The following is a 22,250-nucleotide window of genomic DNA, read 5'->3' on the forward strand; positions in this document are numbered from 1 at the left end:
GGAGGAGAGCGATTGGAGACGTGACTGCTTTTCCTCGGCTCCTCGGTTTGCCCAAAAGTTTCCTCACAGGGCAAAATTGCTGAGTGTTCTATATTTGTCAACATTCCTTCATGAAACTGAGAAAAATAACATTTCAGGAGGAGTTGGACAGTTAGCTCCACGTTGCCTAGTTCTGTTGAACACACATCCTGGGAGTGGAGAAACAAGAAACAGTTGCGAACAAAGTAATATTTGAAAATGTTTCTCTTGGGATATTTGTATTTCCAAAGGAGTTGAACGGATCTGTTTCATTTCTGTATAGGCTGATGTGGGTCTTTTAACTCTTCCTTCTCAGAAAGGACTAAATCTTTATTCCAAACATGTATATAGAACCCTAAAAGGACCTTTCTTCTGTAAGAAGATGGTGATAATTAACAGTAGCTGTTTTCAGAAAATCCTCACGTAGCGAAATAAATGTTGGCAACCCTATGTTCGTTCCATATTCTCACTGAAATTACATTGGATTCTGAAGTCTATGTAAACTTGAAGTTACCAAATTTTAGCCACTGTTAAAAAATACACATGGACTAAATTTGTTTAAAGTGTTTAAATTCAAAGAACAAGGTTTTGAACATCTACCCTGGTTTTTTTTTTTTTTTTTAAGACAAGAATATGGAACTAGAACTCTCATGGAGCTTACAACTTAGTGAGACACACAGACATAATTGGGCTTCTCTGGTGGCGCAGCAGTTAAGAATCTGCCTGCTAATTCAGAAGACTTGGGTTTGATCCCTGGGTCAGGAAGATACCCTGAAGAAGGCAACCCGCTTCAGGATTCTTGCCTGAAAAATCCCATGGGCAGAGGAGACTGGTCAGCAACAACAGTCCATGGGATCACAAAGAGTTGGACACGATTTAGCAACTAGACAACAATGATAGACATAATTACAAACAACTCAGTTCAGTCGCTCAGTCGTGTCCGACTGTTTGTGACCCCATGGACTGCAGCACGCCAGGCTTCCTTGTCCATCACCAACTCCTGGAGCTTACTCAAACTCATGTCCATCGAGTCAGTGATACTATCCAACCATCTCATCCCCTGTTGTCCCCTTCTCCTCCCACCTTCAACCTTTCCTAGGATCAGGGTCTTTTCCAATGAGTCAGTTCTTCGCATCAGGTAGCCAAAGTATTGGAGTTTCAGCTTCAGCATCAGTCCTTCCAAGGAATATTCAGGACTGATTTCCTTTAGGATTGACTGGTTGGATTTCCTTGCAGTCCAAGGGATTCTCAAGAGTCTTCTCCAACACCACAGTTCAAAAGCATCAATTCTTGGGTGCTCAGCTTTCCTTACAGTCTAACTCTCACATCTATACCTGACTACTGGAAAAACCATAGCTTTGACTAGATGGACCTTTGCTGGCAAAGTAATGTCTCTGCTTCTTTTTTTTGTCTCTGCTTTTTAATATGCTAAGTTGGTCATAGCTTTTCTTCCAAGGAGCAAGCATCTTTTCATTTCGTGGCTGCAGTCACCATCTGCAATGCTTTTGGAGCCCCTAAAAATAAAGTCTCTCACTGTTCCCATTGTTTCCTGATCTATTTGCCATGAAGTCATGGGACCGGATGCCATGATCTTAGTTTTCTGAATGTTGAGTTTTAAGCCACCTTTTTCACTCTCCTCTTTCACTTTCATCAAGAGACTCTAGTTCTTTGCTTTCTGCCATAAGGGTGGTGCCATCTGTGTATCTGAGGTTATTGATATTTCTCCTGGAAATTTTGATTCTAGCTTGTGCTTCATCCAGCCCAGCATTTCGCCTGATGTATTCTGCATATAAGTTAAATAAGCAGGATGACAATATACAGCCTTGACGTACTCCTTTCCCGATTTGGAACCAGTCTGTTGTTCCATGTCTGGCTCTAACTGTTCCTTCTTGACCTGCATACAGATTTCTCAGGAGGCAGGTCAGGTGGTCTGTTATCTCTTTAATAATTTTCCACAGTTTGTTGAGATCCACACAGTCAAAGGCTTTGGTGTAGTCAATAAAGCAGAAGTAGGTGTTTTTCTGGAACTCTCTTGCTTTTTCGATAATCCAGTAGATGTTGGCAATTGGATCTCTGGTTCCTCTGCTTTTTCTAAATCCAGCTTGAACATCTGAAAGTTCACCGTTCATGTACTGTTGAAGCCTGGCTTGGAGAATTTTGAGCATTATTTTACTAGCATGTGAGATGAGTGCAGTTGTGTGGTAGTTTGAGCATTCTTTGGCATTGCCTTCTTTGGGATTGGAATGAAAACTGACCTTTTCCAGTCCTGTGGCCACTGCTGAGTTTTCCAAATTTGCTGGCATATTGAGTGCAGCACTTTCACAACATCATCTTTTAGCATTTGAAATAGCTCAATTGGAATTCCATCACCTCCACCAGCTTTGTTTGTAGTGATGCTTCCTAAGGCCCACTTGACTTCGCATTCCAGGATGTCTGGCTCTAGGTGAGTGATCACACCATCGTGGTTACCAATGGTGTGTGTGTGGGGGGGGGGGGAGCGGTTAGCCACACCCATGGTTATCTGGCTCATGAAGATCTTTTTTTGTATTGTTCTTCTGTGTATTCTTGCCACCTCTTCTTAATATCTTCTGCTTCTGTTAGGTCCATACCATTTCTGTCCTTTATTGTGCTCATCTTTGCATGAAATGTTCACTTGGTATCTCTAATTTTTTTGAAGAGATCTCTAGTCTTTCTCATTCTATTGTTTTCCTCTATTTCTTTGCATTGATCACAGAGGAAGGCTTTCTTATTGCTCCTCGCTATTCTTTGGAACTCTGCATTCAAACAGGTATATCTTTCCTTTTCTCCTTTGCCTATTGCTTTTCTTCTTTTCTTAGCTATTTGTAAGGCCTCCTCAAACAACCATTTAGCCTTTTTGTATTTCTTTTTCTTGGGGGTGATCTTGCTCCCTGTCACCTGTACAATGTCATGAACCTCCATCCATAGTTTTTTCAGGCCCTCTGTCTATCATGTCTAATCCTTTGAATCTATTTGTAACAACAACGACAGACATAATTACAAAGTAATTCCATGAACCTGAGTACTTTGAGAAAAGCACGGGGGACCATGGGAGCTTATGCCAGGAGAAGCCAGACTTCCAGGCTAAAATGAGAGCCAAACGACCACCATGAGCTAAGACACAACACTCAGGGAGAGCATGGCTCAGCATGGCCAGAACCTAAAACGTGGCTTCCAGCATATCCAATAGCACCCAGACCAATTTTTCCTTCAGGACCAGGAAGAAATGAAAGTCAAAACTATGGAGAAATGTATTATCCTGTTGTACATTCTTTTCAGTGCCAGTATGGTCTGGTAACCCTTCCACAGAACCTGCACCATATCCAGATATAATCTTGGGCAAGTTTGGTAACTGCTCATCAGCTAGGAGTTAGTGAAAGCAGTGCTTACCCCCAGGGGCTTCGTGAGGATTCAATACGAGGATTTTGTGGACATGGCAAGAACTCATAAATGTTAGCTGCCATTTTCCCACTGCCAGAAGGGCCTAAAGGACCCAGCCAATATATTTGGGTTAGATATTAAAAAGGACTTCAGGATTAGAAGGCCATGAAATCCTAGAGTGGGCACTGAAGTCATGGCAACTGAGACTTGAAGGCAAAAAGCGAGCCATAAACTCTCTGTGGTTTATTGAAAGAGATGAGGGCTGTATGCAATGACTTCTCAGGGTCTCTTCCAGCCGACAGGTTCCTGGAAGGCATTTTAGCCTTGGCCTTATGGCAGGTTTCTAAGACTACAATAGTGATGTCCGCTGCTATTGAGATCCCTGGGAACTGCACAGCTCAAGCGTCCAGCCGTATAAATCTGATAAAAATAGGAGCTGAAACACCATCCCCAAGTTGCTATTTTTAAAAGCGTCTGAGATGCTGGATTGGGTTTATTTCTTCTTCAAGCGGCATCTCGCCGTTCCCGCCTCCCGGTGGGCAGGATGCTAACGTGGCACATTCAAGGGACAGGTGCCAGAGGCCTGGGGAGGCGCATGTGTTAAGGGCTCACACCCTGGCCCACACCCTGGCCTCCCAGCTCCAGATGCACCTGCCCCTCCCACAGCCCTTGCTCCTCTGTCTCCTCCCTCCGCTCCCTAGAGAGAGAGGCCCCCTGAGTGCCCCAGCAGAGCTGTGTCCGCCAGCTTCCTCCACAGCAGAGGCAGAACCGGAGAGGTAAAGGGGGTGCTCTGGAGGTGGGGAAGGAGGCAATATGGCTCGGAAGGGGGCCAGGATCTGGACCACTGATCCTCAGGGTGTCTTGACTCATCCTGGGCACAGCTGGCCCCGAAACGAACAGTTTTAGGAGCTGAAGCTGGGTCACCCCACCATACTGCCTCTTGCTAAGCAACTCCCAGTGCCCTGCTGATGGGCAAGTGGGCTGGGAGGGGCTTCAGGCAAAAAGTACCAGAATCACTTTCCTCCTGGCCCGTAGATGATATGGGTTCTAGGCAGCCAGCTAAGCATCTGTCTGTGTTAAAGAACTAGAGGGAAAAAATCGTGAGTGAGCACACTGCGGCCTGAGGGGAGGAGTCTAGATGACAGTTAGCTTCTGGGCACTCAGTAACCAGGCCTGGGATAAGCTGGGGAAAGAAGGGAGGAGAGCTGAATACAGTTTATTGGTTAGAGGAGGAGGTGCCACGTGTATGATAAGAGCACACACTTTTAACATTACCTTATACTGCTGGAGCAATTTATAGCATTGCCTAATTTCACATCAACAATAGCTCTTTGAATAATTTACAGTTACTTCCATTTTTTTTTTTTTCTAACAAGAAAATTAAACCTATTTAGTCACCGAGGCAGAGTTGGAAATCAGGTCTCCAAGAGCAAAGCTGGCCCTTCAGTTTGATTTTTCCCACAGGGTGAAGCTTATGTGGTTCAGAACAAGAACTGCCAGCTGTGTTTAGACCGAGTTCATTAAAGAGTTTGCAAAGTTGCAAAGCTAGGTTGATTCACAGTTCAGCTCTGTGATTCTAGTCGCTTCGGATATTGCTTTACTCACTTTGGGTCAGTGTCTCCCCTCTGACCCCCACCCCGTGCACCAGGGAGGCTGGTCTCTCTCCCTTCAGCCTTGCCCCCTGGCAGGGACTTGAGTCACTCTGTCAGAGCTGGAGCCGATACCAGATAAGTATTTGTTGTGTGAATGCTTGATTGACAAAACCAAGCATTAATTATGCCTGGACACTGGTGATTTAGACCCTGGTGAGATGTAGGAAAGACCTCCCCCATGCACGGTGTGATTTAGAATGAACAGCCATCTATAGACGCGCTCAAGGCCCCTTGTCTTCACCTTGCCTCCTTCGCTGTGCTCACGCAGGCCAGAGTGTTTCCTCGGTTACCTCTTCTCAGACCATGAACTCTCCAGTTTCGGCTGAAGCAAACTTAGAGCTGGCATTTCTGTGAACCCCCCTTGTCAATTACTCATGCCTTATACTTAGTCATATGGTGTGCTAACTTACTCTACATGACTGAAGCGACTTAGCAGCAGCAGCATGGCCGATTCAAATGTTGATTGGCAAAAACCAACACAAAACTGTAAAGCAATTACCCTTCAATTAAAAAGAAATAAATTTAATAAAAAAGATAAAAATAGAAACAGATTATTTTAGGTCTTATGCAGTTTAACTGCAAGAAAAAATGAATTTATAAGTACATAAGACTAATCAAATTCTTTAACACATAAGAAGTAAACAGACCAAAAATCTCTACCTAAAAGACAGCCTGGCTTTCCAGGTGGTACTAATGGTAAAGAACCTGCTTGCCAACCAGGAGACATAAAAGATGTGGGTTTGATCCCAGGGTCCGGAAAATCCCCTGGAGGAGGGCATGGCAACCCATTCCAGTATTCTTACCTGGAGAATCCTATGGACAGAGGAGCCTGGTGTGCTACAGTCCATTGGGTCACAAAGAGTCAGACTTGGCTGAAGTGACTGAGTGTGAACACAAAAGACAGCTAGGAAAAGAAAGGTGAAAATAAAACCCTACAACATTTTTCCCCTTTTTAACAACTTTAAGAACACGGTAACACGGCATTTGCATCTGATTACATTTTGTATTAACATCAGTATTAAATGAAATCTGTTGGTTAAAAAAAAAAATCATTGGAGTATATAGTTGCTTTACAATGTGTTGGTTTCTGCTGTATAGCAAAGAGAATCAGCTCTGTGTATACCTATACCCCCAGGACACTGAGTAGAGTTCCCTGAACTATAATATAGGTGGGTTCTTATTAGTTATCTATTTTATATACATAGTATCAATAGTGTAGGGCTTCCCTCCACTATTGATAAAGGACCCCCTGCATTGCAGGCTACTCTGTATGATACTATATGGGTGAGTATGTGTCATTATGGGCTCCCGTGGGGATTCAGGGGTAAAGAATCCACCTGCAATACAGAAGATATGAGTTCCATCCCTGGGTCAGGAGTCTCAGGGACAGACGAGTCTGGCAGGCTACAGTCCATGAGGCCTCACGGGTCAGACACTACTTAGCAACTAATCCACCACTACCATCTGCAGTGTGTACATGTCAACCCCAGTCTCCCAGTTGGCTCCACACCCCTTCCCCACCTTGGGGTCCATACATTTATTCTCTATCTCTGTGTCTCTATTTCTGCTTTGCAAATAGGTTCATCTATACTAGCTTCTATCCTAACTTATCCTTGAGCGGGCGTCCACGGGAGCCTTCTCTTTGCCACTAGCTGGTTAAGCTTTCTTGGGGGGTGGGGTCTTACATCTTCCTTGGAACTTTGCTACCCCCTCCCCACTCCACCCCCCTCCTCCAGCTCTTCACACTAAGGGCTCTTCACCTCTGAGAGAGTGTCTTGGGGTCTGGGGATTGTCCTGTCGGTGACTTCCGGACGGTTCTTCAGCCTAAGTAGTTTCCTGGTTTGATTGGGGTGGGTGGGCCCCAGGCACTAGGCTAAGGGCCTGGCGGGGTTTTCCTCTGGGGGCAGGATGCCTGGCGCCTTCAGTAAGGAACAGAAACTAAGTCGCTTTCTCAAAGCCAAGAAGGGGTGTGCACCGGAGGTGCAGAGGGAGAAGTTTGGGGGTGGCAGGGCCAGACTCGTGCAAAGGCAGGGCGCAGGTCTCCGACCAGGGCACCTGGCCACTATGCGTGGAAGAGGGTGTGCCTCACTTTCCTGAAGGGGAGAAAGACACAGCTCCGCGCGTGGGAGAGCGGAGCACGTTTTGTAGGGCTCATTGTTTCCAGGAGGGTGTGCATGGGCTGCGCTGGGCACATCCATCCTGGTGCTACTCACAGGCTGCGCCCGCCTGAACTCTGCGCCCTCACACGACCAGTCTCCTCCTACCCGCCCCCACAACACCGCACCTCCCCCACAACACCGCACCCCCCGACACACATCCCTTCGCGCTCGCCGGTTCGGTCTATTCTCTGCTCCTTTCACCCCGGGGGCCGCCGCCAGCCGGCTCCGCCGGGCCGGCGCACTATCCGGAGTCGGCGGCCACCCGCCCCGCCCGTAAGCGGGATCACCCCAGCCCTTCCTCCTCCTCCACCCCGCCCTTCCTCCTCCTGCCTGCCTGCTCCCCGCTCCGCTCCCCGGCCGTGTGCGCAAGCGTGTCCGGCCCCCTTCCCCGCCCCACGCCGGGGCCCGGGCCCCCGCCTCCCAGCAGGCGGACTTGCCCGCTCCCAGGCCGGCCCCGCGCCTGGGACAGGGACCGGGCCGAGCGGAGTCGCCGCGCCTCCAGCCCGTGCGCCTAGCGGATCTGAGCTGCGCGCGGAGCCGTCCTGCCCCGCCCCGCGCCACCCGCGAGGGTGAGTACGCGGCGGCCGGTCCCCGTGGGGCCCGCCAGCGAGGGAGGGGAGCACCTCCGGGTCCCGGCCGCCCGGTACCCCGCCCGGCGCCGCGATAGGGGAGGTGGTCGGGCTGGGCACGTGGGCGCCGCGCGGTCCCGGTCCGGGTCCCGGAAGGGCGGCCACAGCCCAGGGATTCCTTGCCCTGGATGGGATTTTCCACGGAAAGCCAATTGTCTTTGCTCCCTGGGAGTGAGCGAACGGGACGGTCCTCCTCTCTGGAAAGTTTCTAGCCCCCAGCCTTGCGCCGAGGCGGAAGAGGCCCCCCCATTCCCCGCCTCCGCGTTGGGCATCCTCTGAGCCGCGGTTGCTCCCCACAACTGCCCCACCAGGTCCAGGAGGTCGGCGGGCTGGCTTGGCTGGAATTGACAGGCTCTGCTGGGGCCGCCTGTGTGCAGGAAACCCAAGGTCGCCAAGCAGAGCCCAAGCGTCGGGGTCGCTAGCTGCAGGCTGGCCGTGCCCAAGACACCAGTCCACATTCCTGGGGGTCTTTGGGCCTAGGATACTGTGTCTGGGACCTGCCTGGCTGGTGGGCAGTGGGGAGGGATGGGGTTGGGGTGGAGTTCAGTCCCGGGTAGAGTCTCTGGGCTCAGTTGTCAGTGCTGGGTGCCCCCCTGGGGCCCCTGCAGGCTGGGACCTCCCTGGCAAAACCTTCAGCTGCCAGCATGCCTGTCAGCACTGGCCCCTCCATTGCCAGTCTTGGGGGAGGCTCTGCCTGGGCCATCTGAGGCCTCATCTACTGCTGTTGCTCCCCTGTCCCCCAGACTCGGTCCTGAGCCAGGGTAGGGAGCTCCCGCCAGAGGGCTGGGGCTGCAGACAGTGTCCGGGGGCTCAGCTGTGCCTGTCTGACCTCCTGACCACCCACAGGCTGGCATACCCTCTCGCTTCTCAGGGCAGCCTGTGCTGTCCATCCCCCGGGGTGGGGTGGGGGGTGGAGGCACAGTGTGGAAGCCAAGTTCCGGCAGACCTATTCTTTGTGGAACCTAGGGAACGAGCCTGGCACGGCTAAGGTGGCAGAGAGGCACAGACCAAAGCCACTCTCTCCTGAGCTGTGCTCTGCCGCCCGCCCTGTCTAGACCACCGCCCTGGCATCTTCCGGGGTGGGGTCGGGGGGGTGGGGAATCGTTAAGGTGCTGAGTGCCATGGAAGTTACCTGCACAGAGGCAGAGGTATGTGAGTATTTGCTCTTAGCAGCATTTCTCCCACACTCTCCAAAGAGACTCTCCAAAGTCTGCCCATAATCCTAGAGAGGTTGCCCGCGAGGTGCCAGCTGCTTGGAGCCTAGAAATTAACTTCTGGGGGTTCTTCTCTTTGCTGGGAGCTAATCAGCAAATACCCCCTGCATGAGTTGACATGGCTCAGGTCCCTCTGGCCTGTACCTGGCTTGGTTTGAGTCTCCACTGTGAGGCTCTTCGTGCCCTGTCCCTCAGCATCCATGTCCTGGGCAGGAGATCTGAGGCTGTCCCCTGGGCCCTGGGCCTCCCTCCCAGTACCCGAAGGAGAGCCAGGAGTCTGGACCTTCCCCCGAGAGCCCAGGTCATCAGGGCTTCAGAGGGGAGGGTGGACGGTAGGAGGAGTTAGAAAGTAGCCTGGGGTCTCGTGCTAGAGCTGGGGGCTGAGCAGTGTCCGTGGCTTGGGAGTGGGCTGCTGCTTGGTGCCATAGGGTCCCTTGCCCGTGAGTGGAGGCCCAGGCCAAGGCAGTCCTCAGCGCCTTCTGAGCTGATTTCCCTTTCGTCCCTCACCCACTTCCCTTCCCAGAGCAGTGACTCACTCCCACTCCTCAGAAACAGACTTCTTTGGCCTCTCCACCCTCCCAGCCCTTTTAGATTCCTAGGATCCAGTTTTCTGTTTTAGAACCGAGAATCTGCTCCTCTTAGAACTGTAACAAGTCCTAGAAAGGAAGGGCTTCCCTGGTGGCTCTGCCTGCGAGAGAGGAGACAGTCAAGACTCTGCAAAACAGAAGACCTGAGTTCAATCCTTGCGTTCGGAAGATCCCCTGGAGGAGGAAATGACAACCCACTCCAGTATCCTTGCCTGGAGAATTCCAGACAGAGGAGCTTGGCAGGCTACAGTCTATGGGGTCTCAAAGAGTCGGGTACGACTGAGTGACTGACAATTAACACTTTCTTCCCCGCTTTTCTACAGCTGGGGCCAGACCTCCCTTCCTGGGCCCTGTGATGATCTGTGGTTTACCCACTCTGGCCCGGCATCTACCTTGCACTGTGTGCCCACCCAGGCCTTATGTGGGTGCATTCTCTGGGTGGCCTCCTCCACTCAGAGCGGCTCATCAGTTTGACCTCTCTGTCATGGAGAAGGGGTCCCTCCACCTTGCAGTAATACACCATGATCCCTGCCCATGAAGATGGGGTGGGGACCTCCAGTCTCCTGAAAGGGATCCTTCAGATCAGTGTCCCAGAGGGTCCCAGAGACTGAGGACCAGGCCTACAGCTTGTGACAGCCACCAGAACCCAGCTGAGTTCCCAGGCCCTGGGGATTGGACCCTGGGTGCTAGGAAGCAGGGCAGTCAGGTAGGGGGACACCCAGAAAGTGTGCAGGGCCTGACCCTCCCCCGCCCCCCGACTCCTTAGCTGCCTGGGGGTTCGCGTTCTTTTGCAGGAACTAGCTAGCGTCTCACACCTCTCCACCTCAGGTCCTTCTCCATTCTTGTCCTTTTGGTTTCCTTGATGAAGTGCCTAGGGCGGGCAGATTTGGGTACCTGTAGTCATTAATTCCCCTCTCTCCTTGGTCACCCTTTCCTGGAGGCACTCAGCACTTGTGCGCGCTTGTTCTGAGTGTGCCAAGAGGGGCTGCTGGCCATGCCTGGACTCCAGTTCACTCCTGACCTGTACCACAATCCGTGTGTGTGTGTGTGTGACGCCCTTTATTCTACAGATGGAGGAAGTGGTCAAGTGTTTGCTACAAGTGGGAGCAGCTGTAGTGATGCCTGGGCCCCAGGCAGGTGCGACGGGCCTCCGACTGGCACCCCTGAGGCCCGCAGAGGGGGAAACTCTGCCAGGGGCTGCCCCGTGTTGATTGCTCTTCAGATGAGGAAGGCCATCCTGAGCTGCAGGTTTTCTTTCAATATTGGCCGCTTGCCTGGGACCAGTAGCCCTGCAGCCAGATGACTGCCCTATCTCTGCCACCTCTACCCCCCGCAAAGCCACCCTGCAGAGACCCGATGTGATTGTCCTGGAATTTGAAGCCCTGGCTTCTGCCCCAAGCCTACGAGCGAGGAGGGTGCTGCTACGGGGGGTTGGAGGAGGTGTCCACTTAGACCTCGAGGGTGGGCAAGGGCTGGTGCCGCTTACCTCCTAAGCCTGAGCGGGTTGGGGACTCTGGGATCTTGCTCTCCTGTGGAGGTTGGGGAGCATGGTTGCTAGAAAGAGGACAGGAAGCTGTTTGCAGAGTGTTGGGCTGGCTCACCGTTGCTTCTGCCGTGGGTCCGAGCCCTCCACCAGGGTGCAGGCTCCGGGGCCTCCAGTGATGGTCCTGCGTCCATGGTCTGCCCTGTGTCCTTCGCGGGGGCAGCCTTCACAAATACCTGGCTTTCTAGTGAAAAGGGGCTTAGCGAATAACAAAAGTGGTTACAGTTTACCTACCAAGCACTTGTTAAAAGCCTGGCCCAGTAAACCTCTAAAAAAAAAAGACTGTGCTGTTCACTTATTTACATCGCTTCGTGTGACCCTTTCATTAAGCCCATTTGTAAATGAAGACAGGGAGGCGTGGGAAGATTAGACCACTTGGCCAAGGTCACACAGCTCCTAAGCAGCTGAGCTGGGACTCTGCCTGCATCCAAAATCTTGTGCTTTTCAGCCCAGCTCTTTACTGTTCCCCAAGCTCATCTTACCCTTCCCTGAGATCTGTGAAGAAGACGAGTCTCGGAGGTGTGAAAGGGTTTGCTCAAGGCTACAGGGTGTTGGTGACCAAGGGGGACACGGCCCTCCTGATTCTCAGTCCAGAACTCTGTACGGCCCTGAACCCCACATCTGGCCTGGCTGGTCCTGGGCTTCCAAACCCCTGCCTCTCTCATCTGGGCAGGGTCGGGTTCCCCTTCCTCCCTCCCTGCTCCTGCAGCCCCTCCCAGCCCCTGCCAGCACCCACCTCTCCTGCTTTCCCGCCGGTAATTGCTTCCATCTGGCCTGCCCGCCGGCTCCTATTCCTTGGAAATGCGGCTCCCTGGCTGCTGCCCACAAGGCCTTATCCGGCAACAGTGGCGACACGTGGGGATGGGGAGGGGGTCCTCTGGGGTCTGAGCTCGGGGACCTGCCTTGGCAGCTGCTCCCGACACCCCTAGATTCCCACCGGGCTGCGGTGCCTTTGTTCCAGGGTGCTCCTGGACCCCGTCCTGGGCTGGCTCAAGACCAGAGAGGATCCTCAAAGACCCACATCCTTTTTGCTTCTTAGAGGTTGCTCCAATCAGGCGGAGGGAGGCCTGGTTGCCAGGGTTGGCAGGAGAGAAGTGGGGGTGGCGAGGCCCTGCCCCGGGGACCCTTTGCTCGAAGGTTACGGGAAGGGAACAGCGGCAGATGGGCAATGGCAGGGACCCAGAGACCTGGGAGCTCTGGGCAGGTGAGAATGGAGCTGGCTTGTTTCCTTGGGTTCTCAGCAAGTGACTCAGAGCCAGCAAACTAGAGATGAAGCTTCGTCCTTTGTCGTGATGAAAAATAAAACTGGCACATTTAACAGTGCTTCCAGCGCTCTGTGGGCTCCCTTGCTTAGGGAGGGGAGGGAACAAGGTCCTCAGTGCAGCCATCTGGAGACTCCAGGAAGAAGACTCTGCCTGGGGGTGGGTGGGGAACCTGCCGTGTCACTGATGATGTTCAACCATGACCCTGACAGGGATGGTCCCCAGGCGATGCAGGCATGGGAGGGGCATGTTTGTGGTGTGAACGGGTTTACAAACTTTCAAGGCATTTTCCTCCTTGATTCTTGAGTGGTTTCGTGTAAGTTCCAGAAAACTGTCGTGTTCTTTGCTATGTTAGTCTTGCCTGGAATGGTGTCTAACATAATAAATGCTCGGGAAATATTTGTTTGGTGAGTGGATGGAGAATATAGATTGGATATGACCTTGTCTTCACCATGTCCCCGCTCCGCTCCCCCCATTTTTTAGGGTGAAGGCTTCCCAGGTGGAGCCAGTGGTAAAGAATCCACCTGCCAATGCAGGATATGCAGGAGACATGAGTTCGATCCCTGGGTCAGCGAGATCCCCTGGAGGAGGAAGTGGCCGCCCACTCCAGTCTTCTAGCCTGGACAATCCCATGGGCAGAGGAGCCTGGTGGGCTGCAGTCTGTGGGGTCGCAAAGTGTTGGATTTGACTGTGAGCGCACACACTTTCTTGGGGTGAAGGGAGAAGAGTTTCGCCTTTGACAGGCTGTTGAGGACCTGGCCCAGCAGCCTATTCAGACCTGGGAGAGGCAAGCAGGGGTCCCCTCGAGGTGGGGATGAGCAAGGAGCTGCCCCCCAGGAGGGCCTCCCCTCTGTGCCCCCACACCAGGGCCAGCTGGTCACCTTCTTGCTCCCATCCCCCTTCCTCAGCCCTGCCTTCAGGTCCTTGCACAGACTGGTCCTAACCTCCCTTCCTGCCTGACACTATTTGGGTCCAAGAAATGCACTGCTGGAATGGAACCCTCTAGGGCCTCACGTCAGGAGTAAGGGCTTGGGAGGTGTTCACCCCCATTTTTGCTTCAACCCAAACAACTCCTTCTACATATTGGAGTCTCATATAAAATTGCATTTGAAAGTGGGACAGAGGGTGTCTTGACTTAAAACTCTTTTTATTCAAAAACCCGCATTGGGTTCCAGTAGGACTGTTCTTACCTCCCAGCCACGTGTCCACGTCCTCGGCTCCGGCCTCTGCTTCCACTGGCCCCTGACCGTGACTTGGGTGCCAGTGGCAGTCCCCTTCCTAGATTGCAGGTGTCCTTCAGCATCCAACTCGAGCCCGTCCTGAGGCTTCCCTGATGGCCCTGCACACCCCTCGAGTCCCAACCTGTGACATCAGCGGACCCTGTCCCCCACTCCCCCGTGAGCCCAGAGGGGCTCAGATGCCTGGGAGGGCAGGGCCGCACTAGCACCTCTGAACGAGAGCTCATTTCCACAAACGTCCCAGCGCCTGGGGTCTGGCTCTGTAAATGCTGGCTGGTGCGCTTTCTGTGATTCAGGGCGCTGAATCACAGAGCACTTTCTTTGGGGACCGAGAATCTGGGCAGGTGCTCTCTATCTTGTCTGCCTGGAAGGCAGGTCGAGTGCATGTGTGTGTGTGTGTGTGTTTTGGAGTCAGTTCCTGTGTATTCCCAGCATTTATTCTGGGGTGTGTTTGAGCAGGAATCCACGTATTTGAGCTCAGAGATGTGTTTGTCGGTTTTAACACAGAGTGGACCAGAGCAGAGCAGAGATCACCCGAGAAAGAACTCAGAGTGTCTTCTGGGTGCCTCCCGGCTCTGGGGTGGGGATGGGGCTGTGGGGTCTCAGATCTGCCTCCTTGTTTTCCCATAGAGGCTTCAGGACCCCCTGGCCAGGGAGACTCTGGGTCATATTTGACGGGCTAAGCATTAACCCTCCTCCCAGCAGTTCCACCTACTCTTCACTGGTCCTGCCCCAGAGGGATCACTGAGACTGGGGCCGCGGAGGGCGGGCTACACGTTCCCCAGCAACACCTAGAAGTCTGACCGCCCATCCCTTTCTTCACTGGTGACCTTTGCTTCTAGAGTGCATATCTGATAACGTCCTAGCGCCTGGGGTCCGGCTGTGTAAATGCTGGCTGGTGCACTTTCTGTGATTCAGGGCGGGGGCCCAGAGTCTGAAGATCACTCTCTTTGGGGGCCAGAAAGCCAGGCAGGTGCTCTCTGTCTTCTCTGCCTGCCTCTGGCCGTATGATCTTCGGCATGTCTGGAGCTCTGATTCTCCACCAGAACGTCTGATAACAGGGCTACCAGTGCAGTGCACTGGATCGGTCACGCAGCACAGATGATAGACGTGAGCTGGGGAGACCTCAACTGACTCTGGGGCAGGACCTTCGACCGCCTGACTTCCCGTTGCATCCCCGGCACCAGGATGGCACACAGTAGCCTCTCGGTAACTCCTTTTTGCAAAGGTGGGAGCTGAGACTCAGAAAAGGAACTCTCTGTTCTAGGTCACTGAGGGATTCTTGCCCCAGGCAGGAGCTACCTCTCCTGTGCTCCCCCCTGCCCCCATCTCTCCTTTCTCTGAGGTCATGGTTTATCTTCTGGTTCCAAAGATGTAGGATTGTTGAGGCTGAAACCCCTGGAGCATGGCTGATGGTGGGGCTGGCTGGGCTGGGACCAGTTCTCTGGAAGTGCCCCTACCCTGTCCTGCTTCTCCTGGACCACCTGTCTGGCTCAGAGGGTGTGGGAGGGCTGCCAGGGGGCATCCTCTCAGGCTGGGTGGGCCCTTCTCTCACTTCTCCTTTATGCTAAGTCATGTCCCACTCTTGGCGACCCCATGGATGGTAGCCTGCCAGGCTCTTCTGTCCACGGGATTTTCCAGGACACGAATATTGGAGTGGGTTGCCGTGTCCCCTTTTCCTTTAGTCCTGTCTTTGGTCCTTTTCCTCTTTCTCTTTTTCTGAGCCCCCCACACTGCCACCGCCTCCCCTCCCTCCTCCTTCTGATTTCTTTCTCCTTCTCCTCCAACTACCCCTCTTCCTTTGTGTCTGCCTTCCCTTCTTTCCCTTGCCCCTCTGCCCCCGCCTGCCGCAGGGCAGGTCTTGGCACCCACACCATTCTGCTTAACGTGGCAGCTGGACTTCGGGTGGGCCGGGCGGGCGCCCTGCGGGCCACAGAGACTCCGGAGGGCCTCCTCCTTGGCAGCCCTAGCGTTTTTGACTGAGATGGCTCGTCCAGCAGTTGCGTTTGGTGAAGGGCTACGGCCTGCTGCCCCCAGGTGCTGATGCTCTCATCTTAGGCTTAGCTTCCTAGGCCCTCACCTGCCTCCTTGGACATCTTCCTGGGCGGGAAGTCAGGCTCTCATCCTGGACCTAGAGGGTCTGCCAAGAAACGCGGGCTGGTGGAGCTTCTCTGGCCTCTGACCTCTGACCCCCACCCTCTTCTCTCCAGAGCACAAAGGCTTTTCCCCAGAGGTACCTGGGGTGGCGGAGGCTGGTCAGAGCAGAGAGGAGAGTTCTGCTCAGATGCCTTTCAAGTGAGCACAGATGAGTGTGTCCATGGGTTGTGTGCCTGACAGAACACAGGCCTGCACCCATGGGTGGACAAGAATAGGGTGCACTTGTGTTGGTCTGGGTGCCCCTCTAGGCCTTTACGGTGCAGCCCTGTCCCAGCCCTGAGCTCTCCTCTCTGGGCGTTGGGGCCCTGGCTTTGCACCCAGGCTCTGCTGTGTCTTGGGGGCCAACTGGTCCCCTGCTGTGGTCCCACGCGATGGTGACTGATCCCTGTCCACCCGCTCAGCTGCCTGGGGGCCCTGGGGCCAGCGTTCGCCCCCCACCCTCCAAAAGGGAGGCGTGTGGGGGCTTCCTGCCCGGCGTCTCACCCCTGCCAAGGCGGAGGGAATGGTGAACAGCTGCGCTGGCCGTTCCCGGCTCCGTATGGATTTGGTTTGACAACAAAGCTCCCTCTGTGTGTTCCCGGGCCCCTTACATAACCGGGGCGGGGGAGGCAGGCAGGAGAAGTTGGAGATGGGGACATGGAGACACCAGGACGGGGCAGCTAGAAGGGGACAGGACTGGGAGGAGAGCGGAGAGGCACGCGCGAGACCGGCTGTCGAGGAGGTAGACAGGAGTGTGGAGGGAGGAGAGGCTCAGCTCAACCCCGCGGTTCCACTTCCTGCCTCCCAGGGAAGAAGATCGGCTTCCAGGTCCTCTGGCTTTGTCCTGTGGATGCCTTGCTGGAGCCCCCAGCTGTCAGCCTGGGACCTGCAGAGGAGGGGAGTGGAGCACGGGGGTGGGATGGGGCCTGGGCCTGAGAGGTGTCCTCACCCGACCTGGTCACCGATCACTTTCCCTAAAGATGGGAGTCCGTCTCCCAGGACCTGGGCCTGGGGAGCCCCTCCAGCTACTCTCTCTGTGGTGGTGCTGAGGGGCCCTGACCCTGTCGGGGAGCAGGGCCCAGGCCTCCCAGGTCCAGGCCCTCAGCCCCTTCAGAGGCCGGTGGCCCTGCACCCCGCCTCCATCAATAATCAGACCCTCTTTGCTCCCTGTGGCTGTCCCTGCAGCTATCCAAATAGAGTGAGAAGAAAATGTTCCCTTTCTAGAACAGCTGGACTGACAGGCTGGGAAGGCCAGGTGGGCTGGCCAGGCTTGGGTGTGTCCTGGGACCCTGATCCTGACGGCTCCTAGGCAGAATGAGGGCTCTCAGAAGAGGCTGGATGGGGCCTCCCACTTGCAGACGGGGCCAGGGCCCCGCAGAGGCTGGCCTCCTGGGCCTTCTCAGGGTCGGCGACTCCTCCGTGCCTCGGTTGCTCCGAGTCGGCTTATGGCCCCACCTCCCTTGGAAGGAGCCTCGGGTGTGAGCTGGCCCTGAGGGGTTGCTCGTGCACAGGCCACCCTTCCAGCCTGAGAGCAAGGACGGCTCTCAAAAGGGCAGAGGGGAGGAGCTGCTGGCGGAGCCCAGGGTTTTCCTGGGACCGAGTGACACATCCAGTGGTCTGGCTTGACGCTGGGCACCAGCCTCCATTAGACTTAGGGTGCCCGCCCAGGGGCATCCTGTGGAACCCCAGGCCAGCAGCTCTGGGGAGAGGGGGTTGGAGAGAGGTGGTGTGGATGAGGCACAAACCGGCCGAGCAAGCCCGAGACTCCGGAATCCTCAGTCCCCAGGCCCTGACTGCCCCAGTCTTGCCCTCCTCCACCCCCAGGACTGGGTGCCAGGTTGAGTGTGGAATTGCTCGTGCCTTAGGGCTTGAGCCCACAGGGGCTCTTATGGGGCAGGAGGTGAGTGGGGGCGTGTCCTGGATTTGTGTGCGGGCGGATGTGGGTGGATGATTAGCTGCAGGTGCAGAGAGGCTGGGACAGGCCAGGAGGGTGGTGAGTGAGCACGAGGGGCTGGCGGGGACATCCTCCTCTGGGGCAGTGGCCTCCGCCCCCTGTCTGACCTTGGCCACCGGCTGCCCCAGGACACTCCCCCACCCCTGAGGACACCTTTACAAGACTGTGTATCCTCCTCCCTTGCTTTCCTGCAGCCTGCCTCCCCCACGACTCACCTTCCCAGGTACCTCTGAGTCCGACAGGGGTGTGGGGCTCCTGGCCAGGGAGCTGGGCTTGGCCGCCCCGAGCCAGGAGCCCAGGGTTTCCCTTTACTCAACTTTTGGAGATGCAGAGCTCCCCAGAGGGCTGGTTCAGCCACTCCTGGCTCCTCCCGAAGCTCAGGCTCCTTGGCTGATGGCCCAAGGGACCTGCAGCCTGACAAACAAACGCCGGTGGAGCTGGAGCCGAAGTTGAAGGAAGCCGGTGGGCAGTGCCCTCCTCGAGAGATGAGGGAAGAGAGTACCCTGGCAGAAGGGGCCCAGCTGGCCCCAGAAGCTGTATGTTGGGGCTGGGAGTAGGGTGGGCAGGGAGGAGGAGGAAGTGTGTGTGTGTGTATGTGTGTGTGTGTGTGTAGGAGTCAGTTCCTGTGTATTCCCAGGATTTATTCTGGGGCATGCTCTTGTGTTTGAGCAGGGATTCATGTGTTTGTGCTCAGAGATGTGTTTGTAGGTTTCGACACACAGGGTCTGAGTGGACCAGAGCTTGAAAAAGAGCTCAGAGTGTCTTCTGGGTGCCTTCTGGCTCTGGGATGGGGATGGGGCTGTGGGTTCTCCTGCAGGAGGCCCTGGCCAAGGAGACCCTGGGTCATATTTAATGGGCTGACCCTCCTCCCAGCAGTTACACCTTCTCTGCTCTGGCCCTACCCCAGAGGGATCACTGCTGAGGCTGGGGCGGCTGGGGGCGGTCTACACATTCCCCAGTGACACCTAGAAGTCTAGTCGCCCATCCCTTCCCTCATGGGTAACCTTTACTTCGAGGAGAGTTGAATGTACAACTAACTTGTGGAAAAGCCTTACTAGTATAAAAAGGACTTCAAAAGGGTCTCTCTCACCCGATCTTTACTCCCAGGGGACAGGCTGATGCAGGAAGCAGAGGTCATGTTTTCCTTCTCCACGGTTTCATTTCTCCTCTAGGCACCCCACCCTGGGGGCTGTGTACCCGCCACACGGTCAGCATGCACAGCCCTCCGCTCTTGCCCTCTGTGGCCTTGACCTTGTTGGGCTCCTACTAGGAATTCCGACGTGGACTGACCTTTGCCCTGCCAGGGGACTTTGGGAGTTCCGGTTCTGGAGAGGGGGACACCACGCTGGACTGAGCTGAAGCTCAAGTGGAGAGGGCGCTGCCCCTGGAGCTGGGGGGCGGAGGTGTGGCTTGGAGAAGGGGTATCACTCTGCGGTGCTGGCTCAGGGGCTGTGGCCACGCCCCGTTGGAGCATGACATCTTCTCCAGGAGGGGCTGTGCCTGCAGAGGGAAGGCAGCTTCTCCGCTGAGACCTCCACCTGGCTCCGACGTGGGATCCCCGTGTAGTGAGTGCAGGCAGAGTGTGGGTGGCAGTCAGTGGCCCCCCCCTGCACCCCGGGGCAGCTGTGTGTGTTCCATGCAGTGTGTACAGTGGACCCAGTGGCCAGGAGGAGAGGTGAGTGTGCACGTGGTTGTGGTGGCAGGCGGGAGCTGTGGACCCCTCCCTATGCCGGGCTGGGGGCAGACCTTGAGTGGAGAGGGACTGCCATCCGTTGGGGGAGGCCCAGACCAAGAGCGTCCTTCAGCTTCCAGGGCCCAAGTGCTTGCTCTGGGCCAGGCTGGTACTGAGGCTGCGGGCTTTCAATCCTGGGCTGCGTTTTGAGGCTCCCAAACCTCCCAGAACTTGTTCTTGCTGCTCCCATTTTACAGATGAGAAATCTGAGGCCCAGGAGATGTAGGAGCTTGTCCAGAGTGACCCTAGACAGCTCACCCCAATTCATGGGTGCCAGAGAGTGAGCAGTTCAGACTGCTTGAAGTCTTTATTTCTGGAGATCTCAGGAACCCTTCATGTGTCTCTCTGTGCCTCAGTTTCCTTGTCTGTAAATCGGGATTCGTTACCACTGGGCCACCTGGGAAGCCCTACCATATAGAGTGTTTAAAAAATTAAATAAGATGACACACAAGAGCTGCTGGACAGCCGCAGGGATCTTTTAAAAACTGAATCCAGAGGGTTATGCCTCTATTAATACCCTCTGGTGACTTCTCAAGGACCATGAGTAATGTCCAGGCTCCGGGGTGGCCTGTGACGTCCTGGATTACCCCGTCAGCGAGCCTCCCTGGCACCACCACCGGCCCTTCCTCCCCATCTCTGGTCACCTGGGACTTGTATCTGTTACTCATACTTGACAAGCCTCAGGGTCTTTTGCTCTTCTCTTTGGTTGGAAACTCCGCTCCCCTCAGTGCCAGCCCTCCTTCCACCCCCTCCTTTCCACTGTCTGAGGTCTAAGCCGAGGACCTGCTGACTCTCTGTCCTAAGGTACGCCGGTCTCTCTCTGCTCCACTGCCCTATTCTATCGTCCTCACCCTTGTGTTTCACCATTGCTGTTTCTCATTTGTCTTTGTGGTCCTAGGGTGTCTTCCCCACCACGCGCACGCTGCAGGAGCCTGGGCCTGTTACCTGGTTCCCTGCTGTAGTTCAGTGCCCAAGTCAGCACCCCGGGTGCAGTAGGCCCACAGTGCTCATCAGCTCGTAGTTCTTCTGTGCTCCTTGGCCTGCCCATGTCCCCAGAGGCCTCACACCCCCAGCCTGCCTTGGTTCAGGGCTGTTCCTGCTGACTCGCCCTTCTGAGGAAAGCAGGGGACAGGGAGGTATCCCCTTGGGACTCTTGGCCCTGCCCAGGATCGGTCCTCAGGGCAACCTTTACTTAGAACATTGCCCAGCAGCCTGAAGTTCAGGAAGTGGGTACCAGTGGGCCAAAGGTGGCAGAACTCTTTCCCTGGAAACCACATCTGCTGGTAAAAAAAAAGGGTATCTGAGTTCAGAGGAAGTGACACAGAAGTGTAAATACGACAAATGAGCTGATGATGCCGGCTTTCACAGGACACCCCCCACACTCCAGTGTACACTCAGATCTTTGCATTGGGCTCCTTGTAACTTGGCAGGGATTACAGAGGAGTGTTTAATTGCCTGTTGTAAATGAGGTAGCTCCTAGCCCATACAGGGACGTTATGGAAAGCAGGATGAATGACCCCTGCAATTGGACATAGCTCTGTACCAGGTGATGGCTTGACCAGCTGAGGGAGGGCTGGGGTTCAGCCCCACTCCCCACCCAGGCTCGGCCCTACACCCAGCATGTAGGGCTGTGCCCGGCTGCCCCTGTCATTCCCTGTCTGCAGAGTGGGACGCAAAGAGAGACAAGAAGGGCTCGTGTCTGCTGGACCCCTGAGAGGGAAAGACAAAGTGTGTTCTGCAGTCTGAGACCAGCAGCTTCTACTTTTCTATGATAACCACCTTGGAGCTCCTCTCACCTAGCCTGTCCAGCCACCCCAGGAGGGAGGGCCTCGTTTTTAATCTCCATTGGACACGAACTTGGGATCCAGAGAGGTGACTTGTTTGGTACTTGTCAGCCAGTAAGTGGTTGATCTGGAATTCAGGTCCAGGTGTGTAAGTACGCCAGAGTTTACATTCCTTATTTTTTTTTTTCCCTTCTTCTCTTTTCCTTTTAGCAGAACTTGAGTTGAAAGTGTGTCGCATAAAAAAAAAAATTAAGTGTAAAAGGTCTTAAACATAAAGAAGGTCTCTCTCCCATTCTCACCCCTGCTCTCTTAGTTCCTTTGCATTCTTTGAATATTCGATTCCTGTGGAGACATAGCCACGTCAGCATGTAAGTCATTTGGTCGAAGGGCGTTGGAGATACACGGAACACTGCTTTCCACCTGCTTTTCTGGAGTTTCGTCGTGTGCTTGGGAGGTCTTCTGGTGGCGTTGTGTTGACACGTGCATCCGCCTTTTCACAGCTGCATAGTGTTTCTTGCGTTATTTGTGTGCTGTCGCTTCTAAACAGGTCCTTGTGGATTTTCGGTAGATTTTCAAGTCATTTACATCTTTCGCTGTTGCAAATGATACTGTGTGTAAAGATCATGATGGAAATGTTCGTGCAGACACAGGAGACTTTTCTGTAGAAGTAACGATGGAATTCCCAGGCTAAGGGGATTTCAACAGATATTGCCAAGTCACTTCCAAAAAGGTCACCATGATTCACCCCTGATCTTAGAAAGGGTCTGTTCCCCACCTCCTCCAGCTCTGGCAGCCCTCTGGAGCTTTGCTATTAAGATCAGTGAAGAACAAGCCTTTCCTCTGTGCCATTATATTATGTATTGTAAGCTGCTCATTCATGTCCTTTGCCTGTTTCTCTGTTTGATTTGTTGACTTGTTTCCTTATTGACTTGCATGAGCAGAT

The 22,250-nt window shown here is 54.4% G+C and overlaps 1 protein-coding gene across 6 annotated transcripts in view; it reads left to right on the forward strand.

Annotated features, from left to right (window-relative positions):
* The first annotated feature begins 7,048 nt into the window (after nt 1–7,048).
* Nucleotides 7,049–22,250, forward strand: part of ST3GAL4 (ST3 beta-galactoside alpha-2,3-sialyltransferase 4) — a 57,006-nt gene continuing 41,804 nt past the window's right edge. Inside the window, exon 1 of one of the 6 annotated variants that reach the window (XM_069565446.1) lies at nt 7,049–7,797. Coding sequence is in view for 2 of the 6 variants with exons in the window: in XM_069565444.1 (XP_069421545.1) it covers nt 19,428–19,466 (39 nt within the window). In the remaining 4 variants the exon portion in view is untranslated. Of the gene's footprint in view, nt 7,798–18,892; nt 19,467–22,250 lie in introns of those variants that run through there. The other 5 variants (XM_069565448.1, XM_069565447.1, XM_069565449.1 and 2 more) reach the window with 5 other exon arrangements.

This window comes from Ovis canadensis, chromosome 21 (genome assembly GCF_042477335.2).
Source record: "Ovis canadensis isolate MfBH-ARS-UI-01 breed Bighorn chromosome 21, ARS-UI_OviCan_v2, whole genome shotgun sequence".
NCBI lineage: Eukaryota > Metazoa > Chordata > Mammalia > Artiodactyla > Bovidae > Ovis > Ovis canadensis.